This window comes from Camelus ferus, chromosome 3 (genome assembly GCF_009834535.1).
Source record: "Camelus ferus isolate YT-003-E chromosome 3, BCGSAC_Cfer_1.0, whole genome shotgun sequence".
NCBI lineage: Eukaryota > Metazoa > Chordata > Mammalia > Artiodactyla > Camelidae > Camelus > Camelus ferus.
In genome coordinates this window covers 22464691-22490161 of record NC_045698.1, presented here as the reverse complement: position 1 = coordinate 22490161, position 25471 = coordinate 22464691, and the positions used below count along the sequence as shown (strand labels likewise).

At 37.4% G+C, this 25471-nt stretch overlaps 2 protein-coding genes across 8 annotated transcripts in view; one reads left to right on the top strand and one right to left on the bottom strand.

Annotated features, from left to right (window-relative positions):
* GOLPH3 (golgi phosphoprotein 3) overlaps positions 1 to 12588 on the top strand; it is a 43598-nt gene extending 31010 nt beyond the window's left edge. For both annotated transcript variants that reach the window (XM_032470612.1, XM_032470620.1), the window contains 2 exons: positions 1693 to 1807; positions 10665 to 12588. In XM_032470612.1, coding sequence (XP_032326503.1) covers positions 1693 to 1807; positions 10665 to 11089 — 540 coding nt within the window. In that variant the 3' untranslated portion in view covers positions 11090 to 12588. The remainder of the gene's footprint in view (positions 1 to 1692; positions 1808 to 10664) is intronic.
* Positions 12589 to 21848: 9260 nt separating this feature from the next.
* PDZD2 (PDZ domain containing 2) overlaps positions 21849 to 25471 on the bottom strand; it is a 342111-nt gene continuing 338488 nt past the window's right edge. For all 6 annotated transcript variants that reach the window (XM_032470570.1, XM_032470584.1, XM_032470578.1 and 3 more), the window contains one exon: positions 21849 to 24702. In XM_032470570.1, the coding sequence (XP_032326461.1) occupies positions 24524 to 24702 (179 nt within the window). In that variant the 3' untranslated portion in view covers positions 21849 to 24523. The remainder of the gene's footprint in view (positions 24703 to 25471) is intronic.

Below are 25471 nucleotides of genomic sequence, written 5' to 3'. Positions count from 1 at the left end.
TAGGAAATTTAATCCAGATGAAAGATAACCAGATTAGGTAGGTTAGCATGATTGCAGAGGTGATGGAGAAAAATAGTTCACCTTTAGTAATAGAAGAATAATAGTCTATCCGAGAGAGATTTGGGGGCAGAATTTCATGAGAAAAAACATCCATCTATATACCCAGGTATTGTTCCTCAAACGGGTGGGTATGCAGTGGGCTTTAAAGCCAGATTATAGTGAATTTAAGGAGTAAGTGGGAAGTAAGAAGTGGTGGCATGACCACAGCATAGACATACAACTTTTTGTCCCAATGTTCTCCTTTCTTTTTTCTTATACTCTCTGATCTGCTACTAAAAGCATGGTCTAGAGTAGCACCTTCCAATCAGACTTTCTGTAATGATGAGAACGCTCTACTGCTGCACTCTCCAGTATAGTAGCTACTAGTCACATATGTCTGTGTGCCAGACACTTGAAGTGTGGCTAGTGCAAATTGAGACATGCTGTAAATAAAAGCATACTGGATTTTTGAAGTCTTACTATGGAAAAATAAGAATATAAAATATCTCAATTTAAAAATATTTAATACATGTCAGTATTTTGGCTATGGTGGATTAAATCAAATATATTAAAATTAATTTCACCTGTTTTTCCTATTTTCTTTTTAATAACTACTAAAAGTTTAAAAATAGATTTGTGGCTTGTATTTCTGGCTCTGATTATATTGCCATTGGGTCATGCGGTGCGGTCTCAGAAATAGATACTGTGGTTTTTTTTTTTGTTGTTGTTGTTGTTTTTACCTTTTGTAATATTGAACAAAAAGGAAAGGATGTATTATTGTTGAGGACAAGTTTGGAGAGCACTGTCCCATTTTAAAAATAATGCTGTTAAATTTCATAATATGTTAATAGCTAACATAAAGTAATATAACAGATTAAGCTTTCATATTAAAGAGTTTCAACTGGAAACTTGTTTAGCCAGAATCATTAATGAAGGCCATAGAGATCTAGTACTTGACTAAAGCAGTGTAGCATTTTCTTCTCTGATCCCTCACCTCTGGATTTTTCCACTCCCAAGGTGGTTTCTATATCCATCTTAACTTACAGTTTTGTAGTATTTAAGAGTTGTATGTAATCAAACCTATTGGTATTTTCAAGGTTTTTGCTGGTTGTCACAATTTCGAGAAAACTTTCTCACCCCTCTGTTATATTTCATACTTAAATCTTTACCTTGTATTGTGGTATAAGCTCTGAGGAGCCAAGTCTTAACTCTTTGCTTCTAATTTGCTAGCCAGTTATTTTAGTAATGTCTACTGAAAGATTCATTTCTCCACTAATGTGAAGTGCCACCTTTTATTGTATACTGTATTCTTGTATAAAATTGAGTCTGTTTCTGGAACTAATAAATGTTTAAAAAATGAATTTCTGGATCGAATAGGCCAAGATTTAGCAGTGAAAGAAATTACAATGAGTATAAACTGTTCTACCATTTTGCTTTACTAATTATTGCACAGTGGTTATATTTTTGTTTATGATTGTGGCTTATCTGGTTAGGTGAAATACTGGGTTTCCTTAATACAGAATTAATTTAAAATATGAACTTTGATACTGCATGAACTCTTGGCTTTAAGCATGATGAAGTGTTTGCATAATTGTTTAAGTGTTTTATTTGAAGAGATCAAGTGGATCATGTGATTTGTTGCTTACGTTTTAGGTGATCTGTAAGTCAGATGCTCCAACAGGGGATGTTCTTCTTGATGAAGCTCTAAAGCATGTTAAGGAGACTCAGCCTCCAGAAACGGTCCAGAACTGGATTGAATTACTTAGTGGTAAGCTTCTGTGTATAAACTAAAAACCAAATCCTCTTTTAAAGAATTTTATAAAAGTTTGAAATCCTTTTGAAAGGAACTTGGACAAAATAGCCAAAAGCTTGTTTAGTTACTTAGACACTCCTGAAAGTTAATCAGTCACTACATGGAGAAAATAGTGGTTTTAAAAATTTTTGTCACCTCTAACAAGACTGAGCAGTTGTTGAATGAGATATAATATACTTCCTTAGAGCTCCCTTCATTCTTTATAAAAATTACTTCATGCTACCTTACTCTGGATCACTCTGGTGACAAACAACCCCAAAACCTCAGTGGCTTAAAACAATAGTTTATTCCTCACTCGTGCTGTGAATAGATTGATCACAGGCCACTTGGTTCTCACTTTACCAGCTGGACGGATGGAACTGCCACCATCTGGAGCCTTGTCAGTCACTATTGTAAAGGGAAGAAAAGCAGATTGCCCAGGCTCTTAAATTTCTGCTTAGAATGACACGTGGTTCAGATTTCATTAGTCAGAGCAAGTCACTTGGCTTTCCCTAACTTTAGGAAATAGGAAGTGCAGCCTTAGGAAGGAAAACCTACTTGGTTAACAGCACTAATGACTACATTTGTTTTAAATTTATTTGTGTATTTGTCTAATCCTCTAGAAAGTGAACTCCTTGAGTATAGGACCTATGTTACCTTGTTCTTCCTCTTTACTGTTACATAAAACATAGGTTCCTCATACATTTATTTAATTTTTACTTAAAATTTTTTTAAATTGAGGTATAGTCAGTTCACAACATTGTTAATTTCTGGTGTACAGCATAACATTACAGTTACATATATATATATTCCTTTCCATATTCTTTTTCATTATAGGTTATTTCAAGATACTGACTATAGTTCACTGTGCTATACATATACAGTAGGACATTATTGTTTCTCTGTTTTCTATATAGTAGTATCTGCAAATCTCGAACTCCCAGTTTATACTTCCACTCACTTCTTTCCCCCCTGGTAACCACAAGTTTGTTTTCTATGTCTGTGAGACTGTTTCTGTTTAGTAAATAAATTCGTTTGTGTCATTTTTTAAAGATTTCACACGTAAGTAATATCACATGGTATTTTTCTTTCTCTTTCTGGCTGACTTATGTTCAGATATATTGCTATCTAGAGTAACTTTTAAAAACATTTGGAGATTGTCAGAGATTGGTAATTAACATGATACCATTTTTCTCACTTAACAGAGTTTCTAAAATAATAATATTATGAGGATGTTCCTCTATCTGTAAAAGATTCTGAGTTTTGCATGTTTATTTAAAACTTGAGTACACATATTCCATTCTTAGCTAATAGGACAGTAAATATTAGGCCTTTTACACTTGGGGCAGGATTCATTTTTACTTCTTATTGGTAGAGAACATAGACTTATTCACAAAATTGTGTTGATAATTTTGAGGGGTTTTTTTGACCACCCTCCTACAGGTCTGATAAATTTCTCTACCTTGTTGAGTAAGAGAGACTAATGTGATCTTTTTTTTTTTTCTTTGTGCTTGTGATATTGGTGTTGTCTTCACCAATATAATTATAATTTTTTTATAGAAAGTCTTTTAAAATTACCTTACCCATATTTTGAGGGTTTGTTTGGTTAAAACTAGATACTTACCCAGCACATACCAAGGCAGTATGTCGCAGCGTGCAGCACTGTGTTGACAGTGGTCAGCCCTCTCTGGGTAAGCCTTGTGCCTGTCAGTGAACTGTGACCCTCCGACAGAGACTCAATGAGGGCATGAATGTTAACTCTATATGTTAAATATTAGCAGATACAATTTTTTAAGATAAAAATAAAAGTGCAAGTTACTTCTGACTGTACCCTGACAGATCATTTCTACATCCTGTGGGGATCACTGGCCTAAGCAATTTTTGTGCCATGCTCACGTTGTGCTGCCATTGTTGGCCCATTCCTACTTCTGGTAGTGCAAATTAGAATTGCTAACTAGGTGCTCAGCTGGCCAAGAGGAGGGTTTATCAAAGTTTTAGTTACTTTTGGCAGGTAGTTTCAGAGTGCAAGAGTTCTTTCTATGGAATATAGTGGGTCTCGCCTTAACATCAGTGTTATTGATACCCACTTTGGTGCCACTTAGTCCTGTGGAGATGTTTTTCAGATGCTGTATCCGCTAACGTTCTATTTATCCTGCATAATATGGCCTAACGGCATATTGGGATAATACATTCTAGACCCCTGGATTTCCTTTGACAATTAATGTACCTGTCGTTCAAGTATGGTATACAGGGAGTATGGCGTGCAGGGAGTTGAATCTCAATATTTAGGATGGCTGTATTCTTCTTAAATTTGCCTGTTATGTACTATTTTATGCATGTAGCTTATCCAGTACTCAGTATAAACGATAACTGAATTTGATTTTCAATTTGAGCTGCTGTGTACCCTTCTCGCTTGATTGAGAGTGAAAGGACAGATGTCTGTAAGCTTTTCTCAGAAGTATTTACATACAGTTAATATTTTGTAAGACAGTATCCATTTGAGTTAGGAATTTGTGTAAACCAAGAAGCTAATACTTAGCAAGTGTGTGGGTTTTTTTTTAAACAATGTCCTGTGAAGTTTAGGATGGCCACAAATGCCAGAATACTGCCTGTAGCACTTTAGTTGCATGATCCTGATGTGTAACAGGAATGACCTGTTATTTCCGCGTAGAAGAAGGGAATCTAGAGAGGCAGAAGAAGAAAAAAAGCACATTTTTTTAAAATTAAGAAAACATCTACTTCGTTTCTAGTTAAAGTACTGATAGCAGCTTGCTGATTTTTTATTGTAGTAAAATGTACCCAACCTAACACCATTTTCACTATTTTTTAAAACTCATTTTATTATTATTTTTATTTTTAATGGAGGTACTAGGAATTGAACCCAGAACCTCATGCATGCTAAGCATGCGCTCTACCACTGAGCTGTAACCACTGCCCGCCATTTTAACTATTTTTTAAGTGTTCAGTCTTTGGCCAGCTTGTTGATTTAATATTTTTTAGTTGCTTCAAGATAATGAGTGGTATCAAATACCAGTTACTGCAACAGTACTGATGTGGGTGCTGTGAAACTTAAAGAAGTGCTTCTGTGCTGAAAGAATTTTCAGATCCATTTGGGGAACAGTTGTATATTTTTAATAATAGATCAGTAACAGATTACAGTTTTAACAATATAGTTCTCCAAAAATGCAATATTTTAGAGAAGAGAAATCCTTGGGAGTTTTAGTAGTTGGAGGAGGAAGTGGAACTTGAATCAGGCCTTTGAAGGGTAAAAATGAGACGGAAGGAGGTGTTCTGTTCAGAGCAATTGGAGGGAGTGGTAACATTGGTGGACCTGTCCTTGCACTGCTGAGTCTGTACTTGTTTCTTGGTTTTCAAAACTGTGTACTGTAATGTTGAGGGTAACGTTACGTGCATAGGTGGTAAGACTGGGTAAAGAAAAAAGAGTGATTAATGTAGTATGTTGGTCAGGTGGTTACGTCTGAGGCAGAGAAAGAACAATTGTGGAGGTATCTAAGGTCCTGGCAAAGGTTTCTTCTTTACCTGGTGTGGGAGGGTGAGATACTCAGCCGTTCATTTTATTATTATTTACAGTGTACATGTACACATGCCATATATTTTAAACATTATGTATGTATCTTGTTAATTTAAAAATTAATAAATATATATATTTGAGGAAAAGACCTAAAGTTTATGGTTTTTAAGAGCAGAATTTTTTTTTGCTTTCTGAAATCTTAAGAGGTGTAATTGATAAATTTGGTCACAAGGTGTCAGCAGACTGCCAAATTTACAAAGCTTTTTTTGTAACATGATGTCAAGGAGGATGGAAGTTTTTCGTAGTGAAATTTTTTTGGTGCTTGTCTGTATGTCACTTTCACTGAATTATTTATTGAGCAATGGACATAAATAATCTTTGAAGAACTTCCTCTCTTTATGCACTTCTCACAGTTTCCTTAATAAAAAAGTGGACTGTAAATAAATTCCATTTTAAATTTGCTTGTATAACTTATAACGTCTTTTCAAGTAGTGAATAATTTGGGAACTGATAACAGTATGGATCACATTAACACCTTCTAATCTAGAATTCTGAGCATCATTCATTAAGTGTTTGTTACAGTGTATTTAAAAGATACTCAACATTATGCTTAAATCAAAGCAGCTAAATCTTTAGTAGATAGTATAGGTTAAACCTTTACTGTGTCTTCACTCATCCAACTCCTCTCCTCCCATCCCAATTTATACTGGTGTCTTGAGTATGCTAATCTCAGGGGTGACTTTATTCTTTGGATTTAGCTTAATTTGGTTCTTTTAAAATGTCAGGATGCAAAGACACTTTGACCACTCAGTTATTTCATTGTGCCTTTTTAGGGTGCCCAATATAGTATTGAATATTAACCCACAGTATTTCAGCCTTCTGCCTATGGGATTCCTTCGTCTTTTTCAAGTATCTGAGAAGATCTGAATAACATTTTTGTTGGAGTGAGCACACACGTTTTCTCCCCTTTCCAGGGACTTGCTATAAAGGATGATGATGTCTGAGTTTTTTCTTCTTTTTTTAATTACTTCCTCTGAGGCAGAAATGATTGCCCATAAGAAGGTCCAGTCATAATGGAACTCCTTATTTGAAGGTGGCTCTATGTTAGGCTCTTCTCATTTTTAGTAGCAACATTAAACTAAGAGCATATTTTGGATTTGAGAAATTTCTCACAGGAACTTTATAAGTATTGTTTTGTTGGTTGCAATATGTAAGATTTAATTGTGGGTAAGGTGTGAATAAACCTTAGCATGCCTTCAGTATAGGAGATAGTAAGTTATAAACTGTTAACCTCATTTATTTCCAATGAGAAAGAAAAATCATTATATAGCAGCATTAGAAGGATTTGGTTTTGGTTTTTTTTTTTAAGGTCTTCGAAGAGAAATTTAACTATGGGTTTCTCAGAATAATCTTCACAACTCCCATCCCTCTTCCCCATTGTTTAGGAATAGATGGCCCAGATGTTTTCTGAGACATAGAATACCTTCCTAATTGACGAGTGAGTTGCCAGGGAATAATACTTCTTTGATAATTGACAAATTATTATAAGCATAGTTAACTAATTAACCTTGGAGTTGAACTGTTAGTTTTTTATGGGCTTTTACATAAATTTGGCTATTGATTATCTTATGTTTATTAGTTTAAATTTCCAGATGTCAATTAAGAATGTCAGGAAACACAGCCTAGCAAATTCTAGCCTAGCCTTTAGGCTGCTTACCATGTGCCAATGACATTAAAAAACACAAAACAAAATCCAAACTGTTGAAAGGTACAGCAGGCAGGCATAGGCATTTATTGGGGAGACAGTGGGTTGGTACCACAATTTTAATGAAAATCATAACCTTTTTTTTCAACTTCTTAATTTCAATTTTTAAAGACATGCAGTTGATTTACAATGTTAGTTTCAGGTAAACAGCAAAGCCATTCAGTTATACATATACGTACATATGGGTGTGTGTATGTATATATATTTTCAGATTCTTTTCCATTATAGCTTATTACAAGAAATTGAATATTGTCCCCTGTGCTATACAGTAGATCCTTGTTTATTTTACATATACTAGTGTGTATCTATTAGTCCCAAATTCCTCATTTATCCCTTACCCTACTTTCCCCTTTGATAACCACAGTTTGCATAGCTAACCTTAGGAAGATGTTTGCCTCCACTCGGGCTCATATTCTGCGTATAATTGCTGCCTGTCTGCTTTGTTGTTTCTTTTGCCTGAGCCTTCCTCTTCTTTCATAGGATGTCACATCCTGCTGCATTTCAAGATTTAGTTTGAAAGTTCTTCACCCTGTAAGTTTCCTAGAAATACCTCTTAACATCAAACCCCTGTAATGTCTTATTCCTCTGGGCTCTTTGTTTATATTATTCTTATGGCCCTATTTACGTCTTACTCTAGCCAGTAAGTTAGTTGTGTTATGAATGTATTTCCTTCACTTGATTTAAAATTTCTAGAGTTAGAAATAGGTCTTACTAATGTTTGCATTGTCAATATTTAATATAATTTTTTAGAACATTACAAATAGGATAAACTCTTTCTGCCAGAGTGCTGATTCTGCATGTGGATAAATAATAGCTAACATTTTTTGAGAGCTTACCATGTACCAGGCTCTGTTCTAAGAACTTGACATGTCTTTAGTTTACTTAATCCTCATAATAACCCTTTTGAGCTGGATACAGTTGTTATTGTCACTTTATGGATGAAGAAACAGGGAACAGAGAGGTTAAGAAGCCTCGCCCAGGGTTGCACAGCTAGGAAATGACCAAATTGGAATTCATATCCAGTCAATCTGGCTCCAGAGCTTGCTCTTATAACCTGTTATGTTACAGTGCTTCATCAAGTAACTGTTACTGATTTCTTAATATTAAATGTAGGTGGGCTAATTTAACAGCAGAAGTTGTTTTTCTTTTATACTATTAAGTTTTTAAATCTAATAGAGCCCCAAATATATTTCATCTCTTTTTGAAGTTACCAAGGAAATTGAATGCAGTGATTGTTTTTGTTTTTATGGAAGCTGATTTGCCAGGGTTTTTTAATTTGAAAAGGTTATGTTTTCTTCAAGTGCAGAATATGACTTTAATAATAATAATTCATACCAGTCCTTCATTATTTGACAGTTTTTTCCGAGTTCCTAGTTTTATGGAGTGAATCACAAAGTGCAGAATTGCAGTTCCAGATCATTTATTCTCTTTAAAAAATAGCTCATTTTTCTCTTCATGGTGTTAAATTGTATTTTCCTTTAAATTATTTAGATATTTAGAATAGCTATTTTAAAGTCCTTGCCTGCTAATTCTATCATCTCTGTCATTTCTGGGTCATGTCAGATTTGGTTGACTCCTATTGATTTTTTTTTCCCTCTTAGTTTTAGGTCATATTCTCCTGCTGCTTCACAAGTCTAGTAATTTTTATTGGATGCTAGACTTGGTGAATGCTATGTTGTTGTGTGTTGAAGTTTGTCTTCAAAGGCTGTTGAAATTTGTTTTGCTTGGCACTTAAGTTACTTGTGGATCAGTTTGTATGTAGGCTTTGTTAGGCCAAGTCTAGAGAAGCCTTTACTCAAGGACTAGTTTCGCCCTGCTGCTAAGGTGTGATCTTCTGGAGTCCTTTCTGAATGTCCTGGGTATTCATTGAGACCTTTCCACTCAGGCTGGTTGGCATTCATATTTTGCCTGGCCCTCTGTGGACTCTTGGGATTTGTTCAGGTTACAACTTTCTGGTAGTTTTTGTAGTTTTTCTTTGCCTTGCTTTGTAGAGTTTCTCACCTTAGCACGTGTGGCTTTGTTTTTAGCTAGATTCAAGTGAACACGACACAGATGGCTAGCGCTCTTACTCTGCATAGCTCCTCTTCTCCAGTACTCTGCCCTGCATATTCCAGCCACCTTAGCCTCCCCAGTTCTGATCCCTGCCTTTGTGACACAGTGTGAGTCCGTGCTCTGCTTGAGGGCTCCCGTCTTGCTCTGCTGCTGGGGATGTGCCTTTGGGGGTAAGCTTGGGCAGCAGCAGGGCTCACTTAGATTGCTCTCAAAGGTCACAGCCCTGGGCTGCCTTTTGATAAGCATCTGAAAACAGTTGTTTCATGTATTTTACCTAGATTTCTAATTGTTTAAGGTCAGAGACCAAGTCCAAGACTGATGACTTGATCATAGCCCCCATCTTCTTTAGTGTTAAGTCATATGGCAGAATAATTTTGTCTATGGCCAAATGAGTACTAACAGATTTTAAGGCAGCACTGTCCACTAGAGCTTTCTGTGACATTGAAAATGTTCTGTTTCTGTGCTGTCCAGTTAGTAGCCTCTAGCCCCACTTGGCTATTGAGCACTTGAAACGTGGCTAGGGTAACTGAGGAACTGAGTTTTTTGCTAATTTGAACTAATAGCCCTATATAGTTAATGACCACTCTAGTAGACAGTATAGTTTCTTTTCTCTCAGTATTATACAATTTCAGTCTTACAGCTTTTGCATATAATAAAAATGCCTGTGGTTGATCTTTAACATGTCCCAGTTTAGAATATTACTAATGTATTTTTTTAAATTATAAGAATATTTATATGTTCATTGGTGACCATTTGGAAAATGCAGAAAGTACAAAAAAAAATTTGTCACACAAAGATGACCAAAGATAACCAAGATTAATATTTTGATGTATTTCCTTCTAGTCTTCTGTAAAGGAAAAAACTGTTTTAGTGAAAAATCATTTTATTTTAAATATTTAAATGTTGCTGCCTCAAAAGGAAATGTGCATAGATGACAAGATTAAAACGGTGAAAATGTTTTGTCCTTTTATAATTAGCTTTATATGATTTGTCATCAAAGAATAGCATCTCCTAAACAGGCTTTCCTGGCTTTATAGACTGGGTATGTGTAGAAGTTTCAGGAATAGCACGTTAATCAGGAAACTTTATTTTATTCTTTTCTCTCTTTGTTGCAGATTGCTGTTTAACAGAAAAGAAACATCTTATTTTCCTCTTGGCTGCTTTTTGACAATAGCTAGAGAGAGGCCAAACATAATTTAACATTTGGCTTATTTCCACACTGGGGGAATTGGTTTGAAGACTATTTTCAGTTTGTTCCTTTGAGTCACTGTTGTGCCTGAAAAATCATGTGCCAGGTGCTTCAGATCCAAAGGCCTGGCCCTTAAGTGGTTCCTGGTTTAGCTCGCAAGAAAACATAGTTGGACTTTCTTCTGTTTTTCTGGAGGAAAAAAAGTCAAATGTTACTGTTGATTTTAATAGCACAGAATTTAATAAAATTAGCAGAGTATACCCATCATTTCTAATTTCTGAAATCTTTTGTTCAGGTGAGACGTGGAATCCCTTAAAATTGCATTATCAGTTAAGAAACGTGCGGGAACGATTAGCTAAGAACCTGGTGGAAAAGGGTGTATTGACAACCGAGAAACAGAACTTCCTACTTTTTGACATGACGACACATCCCCTCACCAACAACAACATTAAACAGCGCCTCATCAAGAAGGTCCAGGAAGCTGTTCTCGACAAGTGGGTGAACGACCCTCACCGCATGGACAAGCGCTTGCTGGCCCTCATTTACCTGGCACACGCCTCGGACGTCCTGGAGAACGCCTTCGCTCCCCTTCTGGACGAGCAGTATGAGCTGGCCACCAAGAGGGTGCGGCAGCTGCTGGACTTGGATCCCGAAGTGGAGTGTCTAAAGAGCAGCACCAACGAGGTGCTCTGGGCGGTGGTGGCGGCCTTCACCAAGTGACCGCTCCCTTCTCTCGTGTGAGCCAGTGGTTTCTCTCCTGTTGACTGCTGGTTTCTGCAGTTTGTACTTTCCCACACTAATTGGCTTTTGTTTTATGAGCTGGTGGGTGGCTTTTTCTTTTCTGTATGTATGCAGGATTCTGCTGGTACGAGAGGCGTTCCTCTTTCTGTTTTAAAAAAAAAGTTTTACTGCCACATTGGCATTCCATTCCTTGTTGCCATCCTCACTGTTACCTGTTCTGGATTTCTGGTATGCTTTGGCTTTCAAGGTACCTCCAGTCTCCTCCCATGCACATCTTTTGGATTACCTCAGGTTGAGTTTTCCCCACATGTGCGTGTACATCTAGCATTCTGCCTACAATTCAGACAGAAGTCACAAAAAGGCCTTTAACTCACCAAAGGTAAATATCTGTATCTATTAGGACATTTTATACATAGACCTCAGTTGAGATATATACTTAGCAAAATTATTTTTAAATTGAAACAGCACAGTAAATAATATAAAGTACCCATTGGATTTTGCTTCCCATGTAAATTTATTGTATTACTACACTTGTTATAATTTTAACTATTGAATCATAAAGGTCCAATTGTTTCACAAAGCCGGTTTGGGATGGGCTGCATTCCAGTTATGCTGTATATAGTTTGAATTATATATAAATTGCTCCTTCTGGCCACCCCCACCCATCTTAGTATTTTGCAAGATTTAATTAGTTGTACACCTGGTGCCCCTTACTTGCTACAGTCATTATTGTTTGATGGCAAAATAGACCTCTCATCATTGAAGGAGACAGAGAAGATGTGTGTCTAATTGGTCCCAAGATTTTTTGAGGTGTGCCATTCATGGTACTCTTTGCTTATGCATCTCCTTTTTGGATTTTTTTTTTTTTTTTTTTTTTTTTTTTTTTTTTTTGGTCTTACTATTTTTATCATTTCTGTAGGAAAGAGGCTTGTGACCAGTACTAATCTTGAGTACAGTTTATCTTTTTCTGTCCACAAGTAAATTAATGTCTGCTCTTAAATGTCATTTATCTACTCACATTTTCTTGAGGAAAAAAATCAAATGTCAGTCCTAGCAGATGTTGCATGTAAATCGTTAGCAAGTAATGACTACAACTCAGATGATAAGAATTTTGTAACAGAAAGCTCTGCTATGTTTTAATTTTTATATACAATTATGATAATTAGCACATTGTAAGAATATAAACCTTTGCTTTTTAAAATTTATTTTTACTATTTCTTTATCACTGTTTATCGCATCACCATTGGTTTCATAATGTAAATACTATATATTGAACAAATTAAATGTCAGATTTTTATTACCATAGTTCATGTTACTAGTGGGGCTTTCAGGTGTTTAGAGATTGTTTTGGTTAACATTCAATGCAAAAGTACTAGATGGTGTATAACTCTACAGTTGAATTTTAAGAAATTCCCTAATATGTATACTATCTTTTTATCTGAAGTAATAAATAAACTATGATCTTGAAAGTGCCTGAATCAGAGCAAGCATGTCATTTGTATTTTTGTGTTCTAATTTTCATGTTCTTGGTTTTCTTCCTAATGAAGTTTTACTTAGCCTTAGTATAGAGTGGCAGTACATCAGTGCAGGGGTTGGCAGACTTTTTTTACCTGGTCAGAGAGTAAATATTTTAGAATTTGAGACAATAAGTATTTTATTAAATATTTGTGAGCCATATGTGAATGAAAGCCCTGCTGAACGAAAGTCGCTTTAGATCCTCAAAGAAATGGGAGAGGCTGTATTCCAGTAAAACTTATTTACAAAAAAAGGCAGCTGGCCTTGGGCAATAGTTTGCCAGTCCCCATTTTAACACATGGAAAAAGACAGATTTTCTGTCCATTAAGATAACCTCCTTTACCTCTAAAAAGGATACTACTATGGTGGTAATTAAGTATACGAAGTATTAATTTATAGTTTCTTCCCATAAAATGGATACTTGAAACTGATACCAGTATCCTGGAATTTCTTTTTAGGTGAAGATTTACTGTTTTTCTCCTGAACAGATTTTAGGAGTGAGGTAATGGATGTCTCTAAGGTGTTCTTGACTTCAGCAGCAGCCGAGTGCCCAATCCGCTGTGCCTGTGTGTGACCCTGGCTTCAGTTCCTGTTTCTATCTCCAGAGGAGAGGAAAAGCCGTGCAATCTGGAGGGGAGGGTGTTGTCTAGAACTTGTTCTTCCTATAGAATGCTGCTGCTTACGGTCATCTGTAAAGAGGAATGGTATGACTCCACGGAAATTGTTCTGTGTGATAGGAGCACCATGTCCACAGGCTTTTGTTAAAAAGCCTTCAGATCCAAGAATCAGGCAGTGAGTTTTAATATAATAAAACTTACATAAAGATCTCTTGTGTGACGAATCTGATGCTTCTTGACTTTCTTCATATGTCGTTTAATTGCTGAGTGTTCCTTAGAATATCCTGATTTAGAACAGTGCTCTAACAGAAGGGAGAAAGGAAACTTATTGAATGTATATATTTTATATATTGTTTTGACCTCCCAAAACCCCAATTACTGTCTTCTTTCTGAAGAACAGACTTGGAGAGGAGGATATGCCGAGTCTCACGTTACCTGGTAAGTGTCTGAGCTTCTCATCCTGAAGTGAGTGAGTAACAGTAACGGCATTCAGCTGCATGGTTCCCTCTCTTCTTTGGGCACTAGGAGGGGGCTGCTTCTCTAACAGACAAAAACAGACCCGCGGGCACGCAAAAAATTCTCATGGTGCGAGATACAGTCATAAGAGGATTTTCCTGCCTTTTTCTGATATCTTGGTATAACTTACATAAATTATCTTTCAGGGATGACAAAGTTGACTAATTCTTTATGTTCTGAAAAGAAAGAAGCATTGTCAGGTGTGAAGTGGCCAAGAAAGCCCCTGGCCTGCTGCAGCAGGACTGCTCTGTGGTCGCTGTTGCATTTCGTCAGTTCTTCCCACTGTCTGTGAACAGGTGGGTACAGTGCTTTTTTTAAGTAAGACAAGCATTTGAGTTTGATCATCATCTGAAGGAAAGGGAGAGGGGGCTGCTGTGTGACTGGTTCAGTGGCAGCATAGGACCACCGAGTAATGACTTCCAGCATCATGATGACAAGAGCCCATGACTGCCACACGCGGTTCCTCTTGCCCCAGGAATGTGGAAACCACGAGTCACAAGTCTCTCAGGTATTTACTTTATGAAGGTTAATTCTAACTCTGTGGCTTCTCCATCTTACATTAAGATGTGTATTGTAGATAATACTATTCCATTTCACTTTACATGCAGATGAAGACAACCAACAACCTGAGATAATTTCCAATTCATTGAAGCCCACTGGATACCAGAATGATATCCCTGGCTCTGGTAAGTTCTGCATGAACGTCATAGATTCTTTAATAGCGTTGGTAAGGTCGTGGTGTTAATGTTTACAACCTTGCAGGCTCTTCAAAGAGGCATGGATGGTAAAGGTAAGTGATACCCATGCCTCCTCAGCCCAGTGTTAGAACTGCGTAGGCGTGTACTCCTGGTAGACCAGTGGTGTATTGCGATTCTCACTAGCGTTGTTGCATACTAATGTGCAGTTTACTTTTTGTGCTTATATTGTGGAGAACTTTCAGAATAAGCACACATCATTCTATTTAATCATTTATGGCTTCATTGTGTAACTTTTCCCATTAATGGACATTTGGATTATTCTCATGTTTTTCATTATTGTAAACAGTATTGTGTAATTTTGTACATATATTTATATTTGTTTGATTTCTATAGGAGGAATTAATAGAAGTGAATTTGCTCAAAGAGTGTGCCATGAAAATGTAAAAGATAAAAGCCAAGTTGGTTTCTAAGATTCATGTTAGCTTGTACTTCCAAAAATGGAAGTGCTGCTTTCCCTACACCGTAGCTAATGCCACAGGGGGATCATCAGTCCTGGTCTTTGCCAAGGCAGTAACAGGGGAGAATGATGAAATTATTTTAATTATTGAAGGATCGATTATCATTTGTCTTTATTGGTAATTTGTATTTTTTCTGTGAATTACCTGCTCATGTTCTTTATCCATTTTTCTAGTTTAGGGCACTGATCTTTTTTATGTGTTGATTTACCAGAGCTTTTCATAAATTATGGATATTAGCCTTGTATCTGTGATGTAATTGTTTTTCCCATAAGTTTTTTTTCTTTTTTCACATTCAGGAAAGTGTAAGGTGCAGTGCTCAAGCGTGGAATCTGTGGAGACCTTGATTGTCCTACTTAAGAGATCAGCATGGTATTCAGGTTTTGGGAGATATATATATTTCATAAAAATTTGGGGAGGTGTGGTTAAATATAACTATAAAAATCACAAATATGTAATATATGCATATGTATGCAAACATTTCATTTAATTTTTATGGTTAAAATACAAATGGACAATTACATAAACAAATGCATAGACTAATGGATTATTTTAAGGTGAATATGCTTGCAGCCATCACTCAGGCCAGGAGATAAAACCTTGCCAACTATCCAGAGACTGTTCAAGGCTGCCTCCCAATTACAACCTCCCTAACTCAAGAGTAGCCACTATCCCAACCCAGTATGCATCCCTAATAATTTTATGCTGTTTCATTTTTCATGTGATGGGCCTTTTTTAGTTTCTCTCAATCTATAGGTTATTCCCTATATCTTTTTTTTTTTTTCCTTGCATAATACTTGTTGATGAAGTTGGATCCCTTGTCCTGTAGAGTTTTCCCAAGTTAGGACTTTGCTGATTGTATCCACATAGTGTGGTTTAATGTGTTTTTCTGACTTCTCTACTTCTTGAGAACTGGGCATTGGATCTGAGCCTCTGTCAGATTCCGGTTGGTTTGTGTAGGCAGCTGTTCATAGGTGGTGGTGTGTTCTCCCATCAGGAAGCACATGATGTCTCTCCTTTTGTGATGTTAGGAATCTTGCTGTTCAGTTCTTAGATCCTGTGGTTGGTTGGGGTTGTATCTGGTGATTTTTAATTGTTACCATTTCTTCTTTGTTTATTAGAGTATTTCTATAAAGAGAAATTTCACTTTACCTACATTATCTTTTAGTACAGTTCATAGAGGAAAGGTAGGATAATCTACATTTTATTTATCAGTTTTCAAAATACAGTTGGTTTCATAGCATTCTCCAAAGGTGACTGATTCGTTTTGTAAATAAACATTCTTTTATAATCATAAATTTCCTTGCTGAGAAATAGGATTCTGGACGTGGAAAAGTGGAGATGTGGCTTTAAGACAGAGATAGAAAACCCTTGTTCTAAATTCGAATCACGAGTATCAGCATAGTCTTATGGTGGGGAGGGTATAGCTCAAGTGCTAGAGCACATGCTTAGCAATGCACAAGGTCTTGGGTTCAATCCCCAGTCCCTCCTTTGAAAATAAACAAATAAATAAAGCTAACTACCTCCCCCCTCCAAAAAAAAAAAACCAGAAAAAAAAAACTTAGGTTTATGGGATCCTTTATTTTTTTTTATTATGTTAAAGTGTATATAACATAAAATTTACCATTTTTGAGGACCTACTGTATAGCACAGGAGACTATATTCAATAACTTATAATAACCTATAGTGGAAAAGAATGAAAAAGAATATGTATCTATAACTGAAACAGTTTGCTGTACAACTGAAACAACATTGTAAATTAACTGTACTTCAATTTTAAAAATGGTTTAAAAACTTTACCATTTTAACCATATTAAGTGTACAGTTCAGTCCCCCAGACTTTCGGTAGTTGCGCTGTCTCTGCTGTGCAAGAAAGATCGTTGTCAGATACTCTAATCTCTCCACTTCAGTCTTAACTCTCAGGTAAATATATACTTGGTTCTCACCACCATTCCTTATGTCACTGTCTGTCCAGTGAATCTGGTTGTCTGTTTGTTAGTAGATTTTTCAGAACAGGCTTGTGAGAATAGTATTCCCTGTGTTTTTATATGCTGATGACAGTTTCTCTGCAGCCTTTTATTTGAAAGTCAGTTTGTATAAAATGGTTGGGTCACTTTTTTTTTTTTAAAGTATGTTCTTTTTGGCATACAGCAGTACTGTTGAAGTCTGATTGTAACATAGTTTTCTTTCTCTCATGAATGCCTTTTTTTTTTTTTTGCCTGGAGCCTATGGGATTTTTTCCTCCAATTTTTTGCCGGTAATGTTACTACAGTACATTTTGGTGTTGGTGGTTCTGGTTCAATTTTCCCAAGTACATGATGTGTTCTTTCATTGCATAGCGTCAGCTCTTTTTTTATTCTCAATTTAAGGAAAATTTAAAGTTTTAGTGTTTGTTCTGTTCCCTTGTTTAGGCTTCCTTCTTTGGGGATTGCTATTATGTATCTTTTTTTTTTTCCAGTTTTGCTGGGGTTCTTTTATTTTTGATCTTTAAATGTTTCACTCTTTTTATCTTCTCTTTCTCATTATCTTAAACACTATCCTGTTTATTCACTGTGAATGATCTTTCTAGTTTAGTCTTTTCTGAAATTACTTTTTTCCTGAGTTTCAATAACCAATTTCTGAATTTTTCTGATTTCCGTTGATATCATTCATTCTTATTTTGTGTCATTTTCTTGATGTATTTTAATTGATTTTGAGGTATTAGAGCTTTTATAGGTTTCTTGGGTACGTCTTTCTGGTGTGCCTTTGTCGTTTGTGGGATTGTACTTGCTCCTTATGCTCTGTTTTGTTTTTTTTTTACTTTGTATGGGATTTGACCTTGATTATCTTCTGTTGCCCATTTTCACATGAAATTACTTTTCCTACTTGAGAAGGGAGATGTGAGTCAGGGTAGCTTTTCTGACTGTACACTCTTTACGTGTAAAGAAATACGGCAACTTGCTTTCTAGGATCTGGTTCTGCTGCTCTGACTTGCCTTTATCTGGACCTCCTTTTTTCTTTTTTTTTTTTCTCCCATCTCTATTCTTATCCAACTCAGTTTGGTTCTGTTCCCAGTAGTGTCTCCTCAGTATGGGGCATTGGCTGGTCATGTTTGAGAGGGAAGAAACTATTCCCGTGTCAGCTGCTGTTACCTAACGGTCCTCTGAGCTTCTCTGTTGACTCTGGGGCTGTGGGGTGGGGTGTGTCAGGGCTGTCCGATGCCCTGTTCTTCTTTCTTCCCTTGCACGGATTCTCATACCACATTGGGCTTGTTGCTGTTAGTAGTTTGCCTCTGCTCATTTGTACACTTTGGAGTTTGGGGGGGTACTTTCACACCTAGATTTGTTGTAGATGTTGACCAGGGTTTTTCTATGCTAGTAGCTCTGGGTGTATGTGTGTGGTGTTAGTGGCGGGGAATGGGAAATGGGTGGGATATGAAGAGAATGAAAAACTGTCACTGTTCTATTTTCCCTGAATCTGCTGGGACAGCCCCCAGTAGTTTTTAGTTGGCATGTGGTCTCGTTAAATTATGAGTCTTTTGCTTTATAGCTTCTGAATTTAGTCCCATATTCACTTTATGATTAAAAGAACATATTTAGCTTTTTAGATGTTTTTTCCTTTCTTGCTTTTAAATGTATGTATGATCACTCGGGAATTTTGTTGTCAAGGAATTTGATGCAAGGGATCCAGCTTCCCCCCACCCCCCGCCCTGCCCCAAATACCTTGCCAATTATTTAACAGTCCATTTTCTGTAACTGATTTAGAATGCCCCTTTGAATTTCTTCGAATTCAGATTGTACCTCTCTCTCATCTTTGTTTCAGTGGTTTGCCTGTCTATGGAAGAGTAGCCACTATTTTAATTATACTGGTTTTCTGATAATGTTGTAATAGGGCTAGTCCCCTACTTAGGCTTTTTCAAGATAATTCTGGTTATTTGTACATGTTTATCCTACCAAATGGACTTTAGAATAATGTTTTTCAGGTTAAAAAGATTCTTTTGAGGTCATTGTTGGATTTATATTATAATTATAAACCTGTTGGAGGAGAATTGAGATCTTTCTAGTATCGAGTCATTCTATCCAAGGATAAGCTGTATCTCTCCATTTTTCAAGTTACTGGTTGGATGTCCCTTAATAGAATTTTGTAGGTCTTACCAGTCCTTGCCAGAGTTAAATATATTTTCAGGTACTATTGTGAATGGGTGTTTCCTCTTGTAATATGTCTTAATTGGTTATTATTTACACGTAGGAAAGCTTGTTTTGATGAATAATTTTTGATAGCCACCTTACTGTATTCTAATATTTTAATAGTTTTTAAATTAATGTGTTTGTGCTTACATGTACGCAGCTATATCATGTGCAAATTATGATACCTTTGATTCTTCCCACTATTTATACCTCTGTTAAAAATTTTTGTCTAATTGTATTGGCTTGTACCTCTAGAGTATTGTTATTCAGCAATAACAACAGTGGACATCCTTTTTTTTTGTGTATACCTGACTTTAATGGGAATGATTCTGGAGTTTTTCCATTAGAGTTTGAAGTGGAATTTTTGAAGGTATGTCCTTTCACAGGATTAAGATTTCTTAACTTCGTATCATTCCTGCATTCCTGGAATTAACATCACTTAGACTTGGTGCTTTCTTTAATGCACTACTGGATTCTATTGGCTAACATTTACTTGGGATTTATTTTGTTTATACATTTGCTTTGTCCATTTTCATTGTATTCTAAGCATTTTTCGAGTTCATCAAGTTCATCTGCAATGTCACTGACCTGGGTTTTTGCAGTCTGATTTGACTTGATACTTATATGGCTTTGGTTCAGTAAGGTGGTCTCTTCAGTTTCTGTTCTTTGTTCTGCCAGATCCGTATTAATCTCATTTGATTTTATCTCTTCTTTGATCTTGTGCTTCTTAGAAGCCACATTCTCTTTAAGTGCATTGAAAATATTAAACAGTTTGTGTTTCTAATTTTCTTTTGATTCTCAAGTTGGTCCTCCAAGTTATATCTGCCTTTTGCATACTATGTTTCAGCACCCTCCCTCCCCCTTTCCCAGTTCTGTATTCATGAATAGGACACTTGCTGGGCCTGACTGTTGAATAGGGGAGGTGGGGTTCTAAGTAAGCTTGTCATTTGGTCTCTAGTGGGTACTTCAGAACTCTGTTTAAGCGCTGTTCTGTTCATCCCTTAGGATGAGAGAGAAGAGCTGATTTTAACCTTTTTTCAGATCTAGCTGCTTTGGGGGGATTGAGAGGAGGGGTATAGATTGGTGCCTGGTGTGACCTTTATGGGTGAGCGGCGGCTGCTAATCTCTGAGTGGATCAGTTGAGCCCCTTTGTTGCAGGAACCTGTGTAGCAGGGGCTCCCCTCAGATCAGACCATTCCTTGCCTATGACTCCTCTGACCTGCTGAGGCTGACCAGGTGCCCCCCCCCCCCCCGCCACCTCACCTTCCCTCCCATTCCAAGGAATGGAAATGGCTCTAATTTTGGGTGCTTCCTGCTTTTTCTGAGGCCCACCTTCTCCTGTAATTCCCTTTCTTCAAGTGAAGGTTTTTTTGGTGGCATTCTTCAGAACTCTGATTTCATACCTTCTTTGCTTTCTCTCATTCAGAGAGAATGGTATCCCATTTCATTATTCTCCTTCAGTTTGGTCTCAGATTTTATTTTATTTATTTATTTACATGGTATATAGCCTTCAACGTTCATAGAATGCGTGTGTGGCTATTTCTATATTGTGTTGAAACTGTCCTCCAGGAAAAAGCTCTACCCAGATGTAAGGGTAGACTGAGCCAGTCCAAAACAAACTTTTGGAGTATATATGGAAAATCAGGCAGGCAGCAGTTTGGATATCCAGAGAAATTCTGTGACACAGAGTGGGGCAAAAATTGTGACAAAATAGCCTTCATTGGTTTCTAAGAAAAGGTGTGAAGAACTGGGGATAAGGCTGCCAGTGGGCAGAGGGAGGAGAAGCAGGTCTGCAGAAACAGACCCATGTGGAGCCCTGTCAGTGGGGGGGCAAGTGAGGGGGGCACCGAGTGACAACCCCCTCCCCAGAGTTTCTCCTATTTCTGAAGTCTGGTCATATGTGGAGTCCCATTCTTGGATTTCTGTGAGCTGCCATCTTGCCTTCTTCCTTGGGCTACACTAGGTTGATGTCTGCCTCTGAAAACCAAAAGAACCTAAATAAAGTAGATGCTTTTTATTTCACTCTGCAAAGAAAGATCCCAGATCATCCAAGTATCTGGTGGGGAGAGGGTGGCGAATGGGTAAGGGTTTTAGGAAAAACGAAGAATGTAGTCATTGTGAAGAATGAGAGAAAAAAAAACTGACAAGGAAACAATAGCCGAATAGCGTCCAGATTCCAAATGAGGTTGGAAACCATGAATTGATGGCAGCAGCATTCTGTGCAGTTGTGAGGCTTTTGTGAGATTCAGGAATAGGCCTGTACATACCAAGAGCTGGCTGGTTGGAAGGAACCCAGATGAGCTGGGGCAAGGCTGCTGAGCACCCGTGTGCTGGGTGGAGGTGGTGGTGTTCTCCCATGGGGTCTCGTCTAGATAGAGAAGGGAAGGAAACGGTGGGGGTTCTCTAGGGCAGAAAATTAACATTTGTCCAGGGACGGAGGGCCTGTTGAAATGGAAGAAGCAGTACTGGGAGGGAGCAGAGGAAGCTCCAGAAGGTCTGGAAGGTGTAAAAGCGAGAGATGTTTGATTTTAAGACCTCAGAGGTGGAACAGTTCTGGATTGTGTCCGGTCCTGAGTGTGGCCGTGGAAAGAATGGTTGACTTGAGTTCTGTTGCCTTTGTCCCTCTCAACCATCCAAATAATCAACATTTCTTATCTTGGTATTTTAAAAGTTTATTCTATAGAACTAAAAAAAAACAAGAAACAAACCAAGTAGTAAACAGAGTGTTTATTTTTTTAAAATTACTTAAAAAAGGTTTATAGAGATGTGGATTTACATACTTAACTTGGCGACAACATTTTAAAAATGTACAAGCTATTTCATATTATTGCACTTACTCTTTAATATATAAGGCATTTTATTTTACATAAATAAAGGATAACGTATAATATCATACAACAGGTGTAGTGCCAATTGAGTCAACCCTAAAGTTAAATGAGCTGTGTATGGGATTACAGAAACGAAACCCAACCTACTTCAATTTTCACGGTATATCCTTGCAACTATGATTTACACGTTATAACACAGTTACCATCATAGCTTATTGTGGATGACTGACTGACCAGTTAAAAAACCAAAACAATGGAAGTTTTAGTAGGACAATACCATTAGTGTTCACGTCTGGATGTGTGGGAATTTATTAGACTAATTAGAAATACTAGTCATGCCTTGAACACTGACGACAAATAAATAGCTTTCTATCCCAGGGTCAAAGTTTAGCTTTTGCTTCCTCCCTGAAATTCCAACTGTTGAATTTCAAAGGAATCCTCTGGCCAAGTCCAACAGAAGTAGCTGATGACTAATAGAGTTTAGTGAGCCAGGGGTCTACCCTTGCGCTTTTCAGATATGAGGATTAGGAACTCTGAGAAGGGGAGCATTCTGTTGCTCCCATTGCCCTGGAGATCCGTCACGCAGGCCTGGGTGTTTCTATGTAGGCACAGCTGGAAGAGTGGAGGCAAAAAATAGTTTTTGGCCTTGGCTTCAAAGAGTCTCTCATTTAGGCAAGAAAGCAGAAGCCATAAAACTGACCCCAAAGACTTAAAAAACAATCTAGCATGCACCTTGCACTGACTTCCTACAGTATCCTATCTGGAATTGTAGTAGTGAAAAGTAGAAGCTAAATTAATCAGGTCTGTCTAGCTAACCCCTGAACTACATTCTCTTTTGTATAACCTGTTTAAAAATGAGAAATCTGGGCTCACACCAGCCAGATATTTCACTCCCCTCTGAGAGACCTCTCTGGGCCAAGTCCACAGAGGTATACTGGGATTAGTCACTCAGAAATAGGTTATTTAAAGAAACTGCCAACATAAAACCCTAGCGTCATGCACGCAGGTATGCAAGCCTCACCCGTATTCCCAGGACTCAGTCAACTGGCCTGCGCCGCCCAAGGATGTGTGTTGTAAATACACAGTTCTGCTCCTTTACTGAAAAAGACTGACTTATCCTCATTCTCCATTTTCTTATTACATTTTAGCAAATGAAGCTGATGAGTGTTTGGATTTTAAGAAGGTACAGTATGAGGGGAGAAAAGCCAGTTTTGTGACGAGGAACAGCACATTGAATGGGAACAGCTACTACGAAGCTCGTGCTTCAAAAGGAGAGCAGCTGGGACGAGTGTCACAAGCAAGTGTGAGTCACAACAGTGTTCTGCAGAGAAACACTTTTGGCCAAAGGAAGAATTTGCAAAACAGGAAAACAAAAAGAGCAAAGGCTTCAGTCACTGCAGAGCTATGTCATCAAACCCAGGTCAGGAAAATAGATCCAATGCTTAGAAATATATTTCTTAAGCTTGTTGAAAAGGGGGGGGAAAAAAGCAGAACAAAAAAGTCCCCTAAAAGGATTGTTTTAAGCTCACCTGTTTGGATTATAAATCCAAGGATACTAAAAAGATACTTGATTTCTGAAAATTTAGTTTAAATTAGTAGTTGGAGTACATAAAATACAGAAATGGAAACCCAGTGACAAGTATATTTTTCTTGCTCTTTTGTTGACCAGTCTTGAATTCAAGCATTTATTCAAGACAAGTTCCAAACTGGATGGAAGGTGCTTTCAGAGCTGGAACTTTCTGCTCTTTCTAAGCAGTGAAGTTCATGGCTATTTAGTACAGTTTATTGGAGCTGCATTCCTATAAAATTGCCTTTCAATATACGCTTTCAGATCATGATCAACATTTCATGTTGATCCATGACCATGACCCACTGAGTTGAACTATGCAGCCATATGAGGCACAATACACTCACTAAAAATACCACTTTCTGTATTCTGCTTTTTCACTTTTAGGTAATTCCTGAGCTCAGCCTAACCATTAGGTCATAATTGATTTTCTTTTTTCAAGTCTCTCTTCTTTTCAGGATAACATACAGACCTACAGCTCCTTCCACTGAATGTGCCTAAAAGCATTCTGTTATTTACTTACAAAAGTATATAAAACTATAGTCCTTTTGGTTGACACCTGTGTTGCCCCTCAGACTCTGCTGGCTTCCTAATTGCCAGGCTTGATCCTGCTGGGAGAGGTGGCAAGCAGGATGTGAAGCTCACTAGAGGTTTCAGATGAAGAAGGGCATGCCACATCTGCGTCCCCATCAGTGAACGTGAGAGGTGGTGGGGGACAGGCACTGGAACGAAGCGAACCCTCTCGCCTAGGAGATCCAGGCGGAAGGCCTCTGGAGTTCAGCTCCATTGCTGCCGCACACAAGATAGGTCAGCTTCCTGTGTAAGTAAAAACTTGTGGAGAGATTTTTAGTCCTTGCTCACACCAGTGCTCCTCTGTTGTTTCAGGAACCCATGGTTTAAAGAAGTCATTCTGATTTGCTAAAGAAAGAAGGGAACGGAGGAAAGGAGATTCTCGTTAAAAAAAATGCAACAGGCACTGTTAGTGTCACTACTAGTGCTTGTTGCAGGAAGAATTCCTGTGCTTTCTGATGACTAACTGCACAGGTCCCTCCGGGACAGACTTCATAATATTCCATGCATCGAAGTGCAAGAGCCCAACCAGGGATTTCCCATTAATGGCAAGAATTTCATCTCCAGCTTCTATTGTTCCAGCTTGTTCAGCTGCACCACCTGTGAGAAGAAATACAGAATAATAGCTTGGTACTTTCATAGATTTAGAATAAATTCCAAGTAAACTACAAATTTAAGTGAGAAAAATCTTTAAAAGGATATGCCTGTATTCTTAGGAGAGAGAAATTTTCTTAAAGAAGACACAGAACGCATAGACCCATAAAAAGAAATTCAATGACATTAAAAAAATTCAAATCTATAATAACCCCTCTTATCCTAAAACAACTAAGGGAAGATATTTTCAATGTATTTAGTCAAGAAAGGGTTAATATCTAGACATTATAACTCCAAATCAATAACAAACACACCAAAAAATCCAAATGACCAATAAATGCAAGAAAATTAGTTCAACTTCTACTTGTAACAGATATTGGCTAATCTGTCCAGGGTCTGAGAATCAGTGAGTACATGCTCTCCTGTGACTGGATGTTCCTTAATTGATTACTGACCCACAAAACTTAAATTTCTACCCTATAACTTTGTGTATGTTATAGCAAGTTTGTGAGCTTTGAAAAAACACAAGTTTAAGCCCTCTTCTATTTACTTTCTTGCACACACACGTCTAAAACAATCGCATTGAAGAAGAAATGCACACTGGCTATGGAGGCATCTTTTCATCTTATGCAAGAAGGACCGTTGGAAAAAAAATTCCTTGTCTGAAAATAATTGTCTCAGAAATCTTTAGATTTCAGAACACTGAGCAGATATATCTACTTTGTCCCAAATGTCTGAAAAGCATTGTTAAATATTACTTGATATCAATACACAC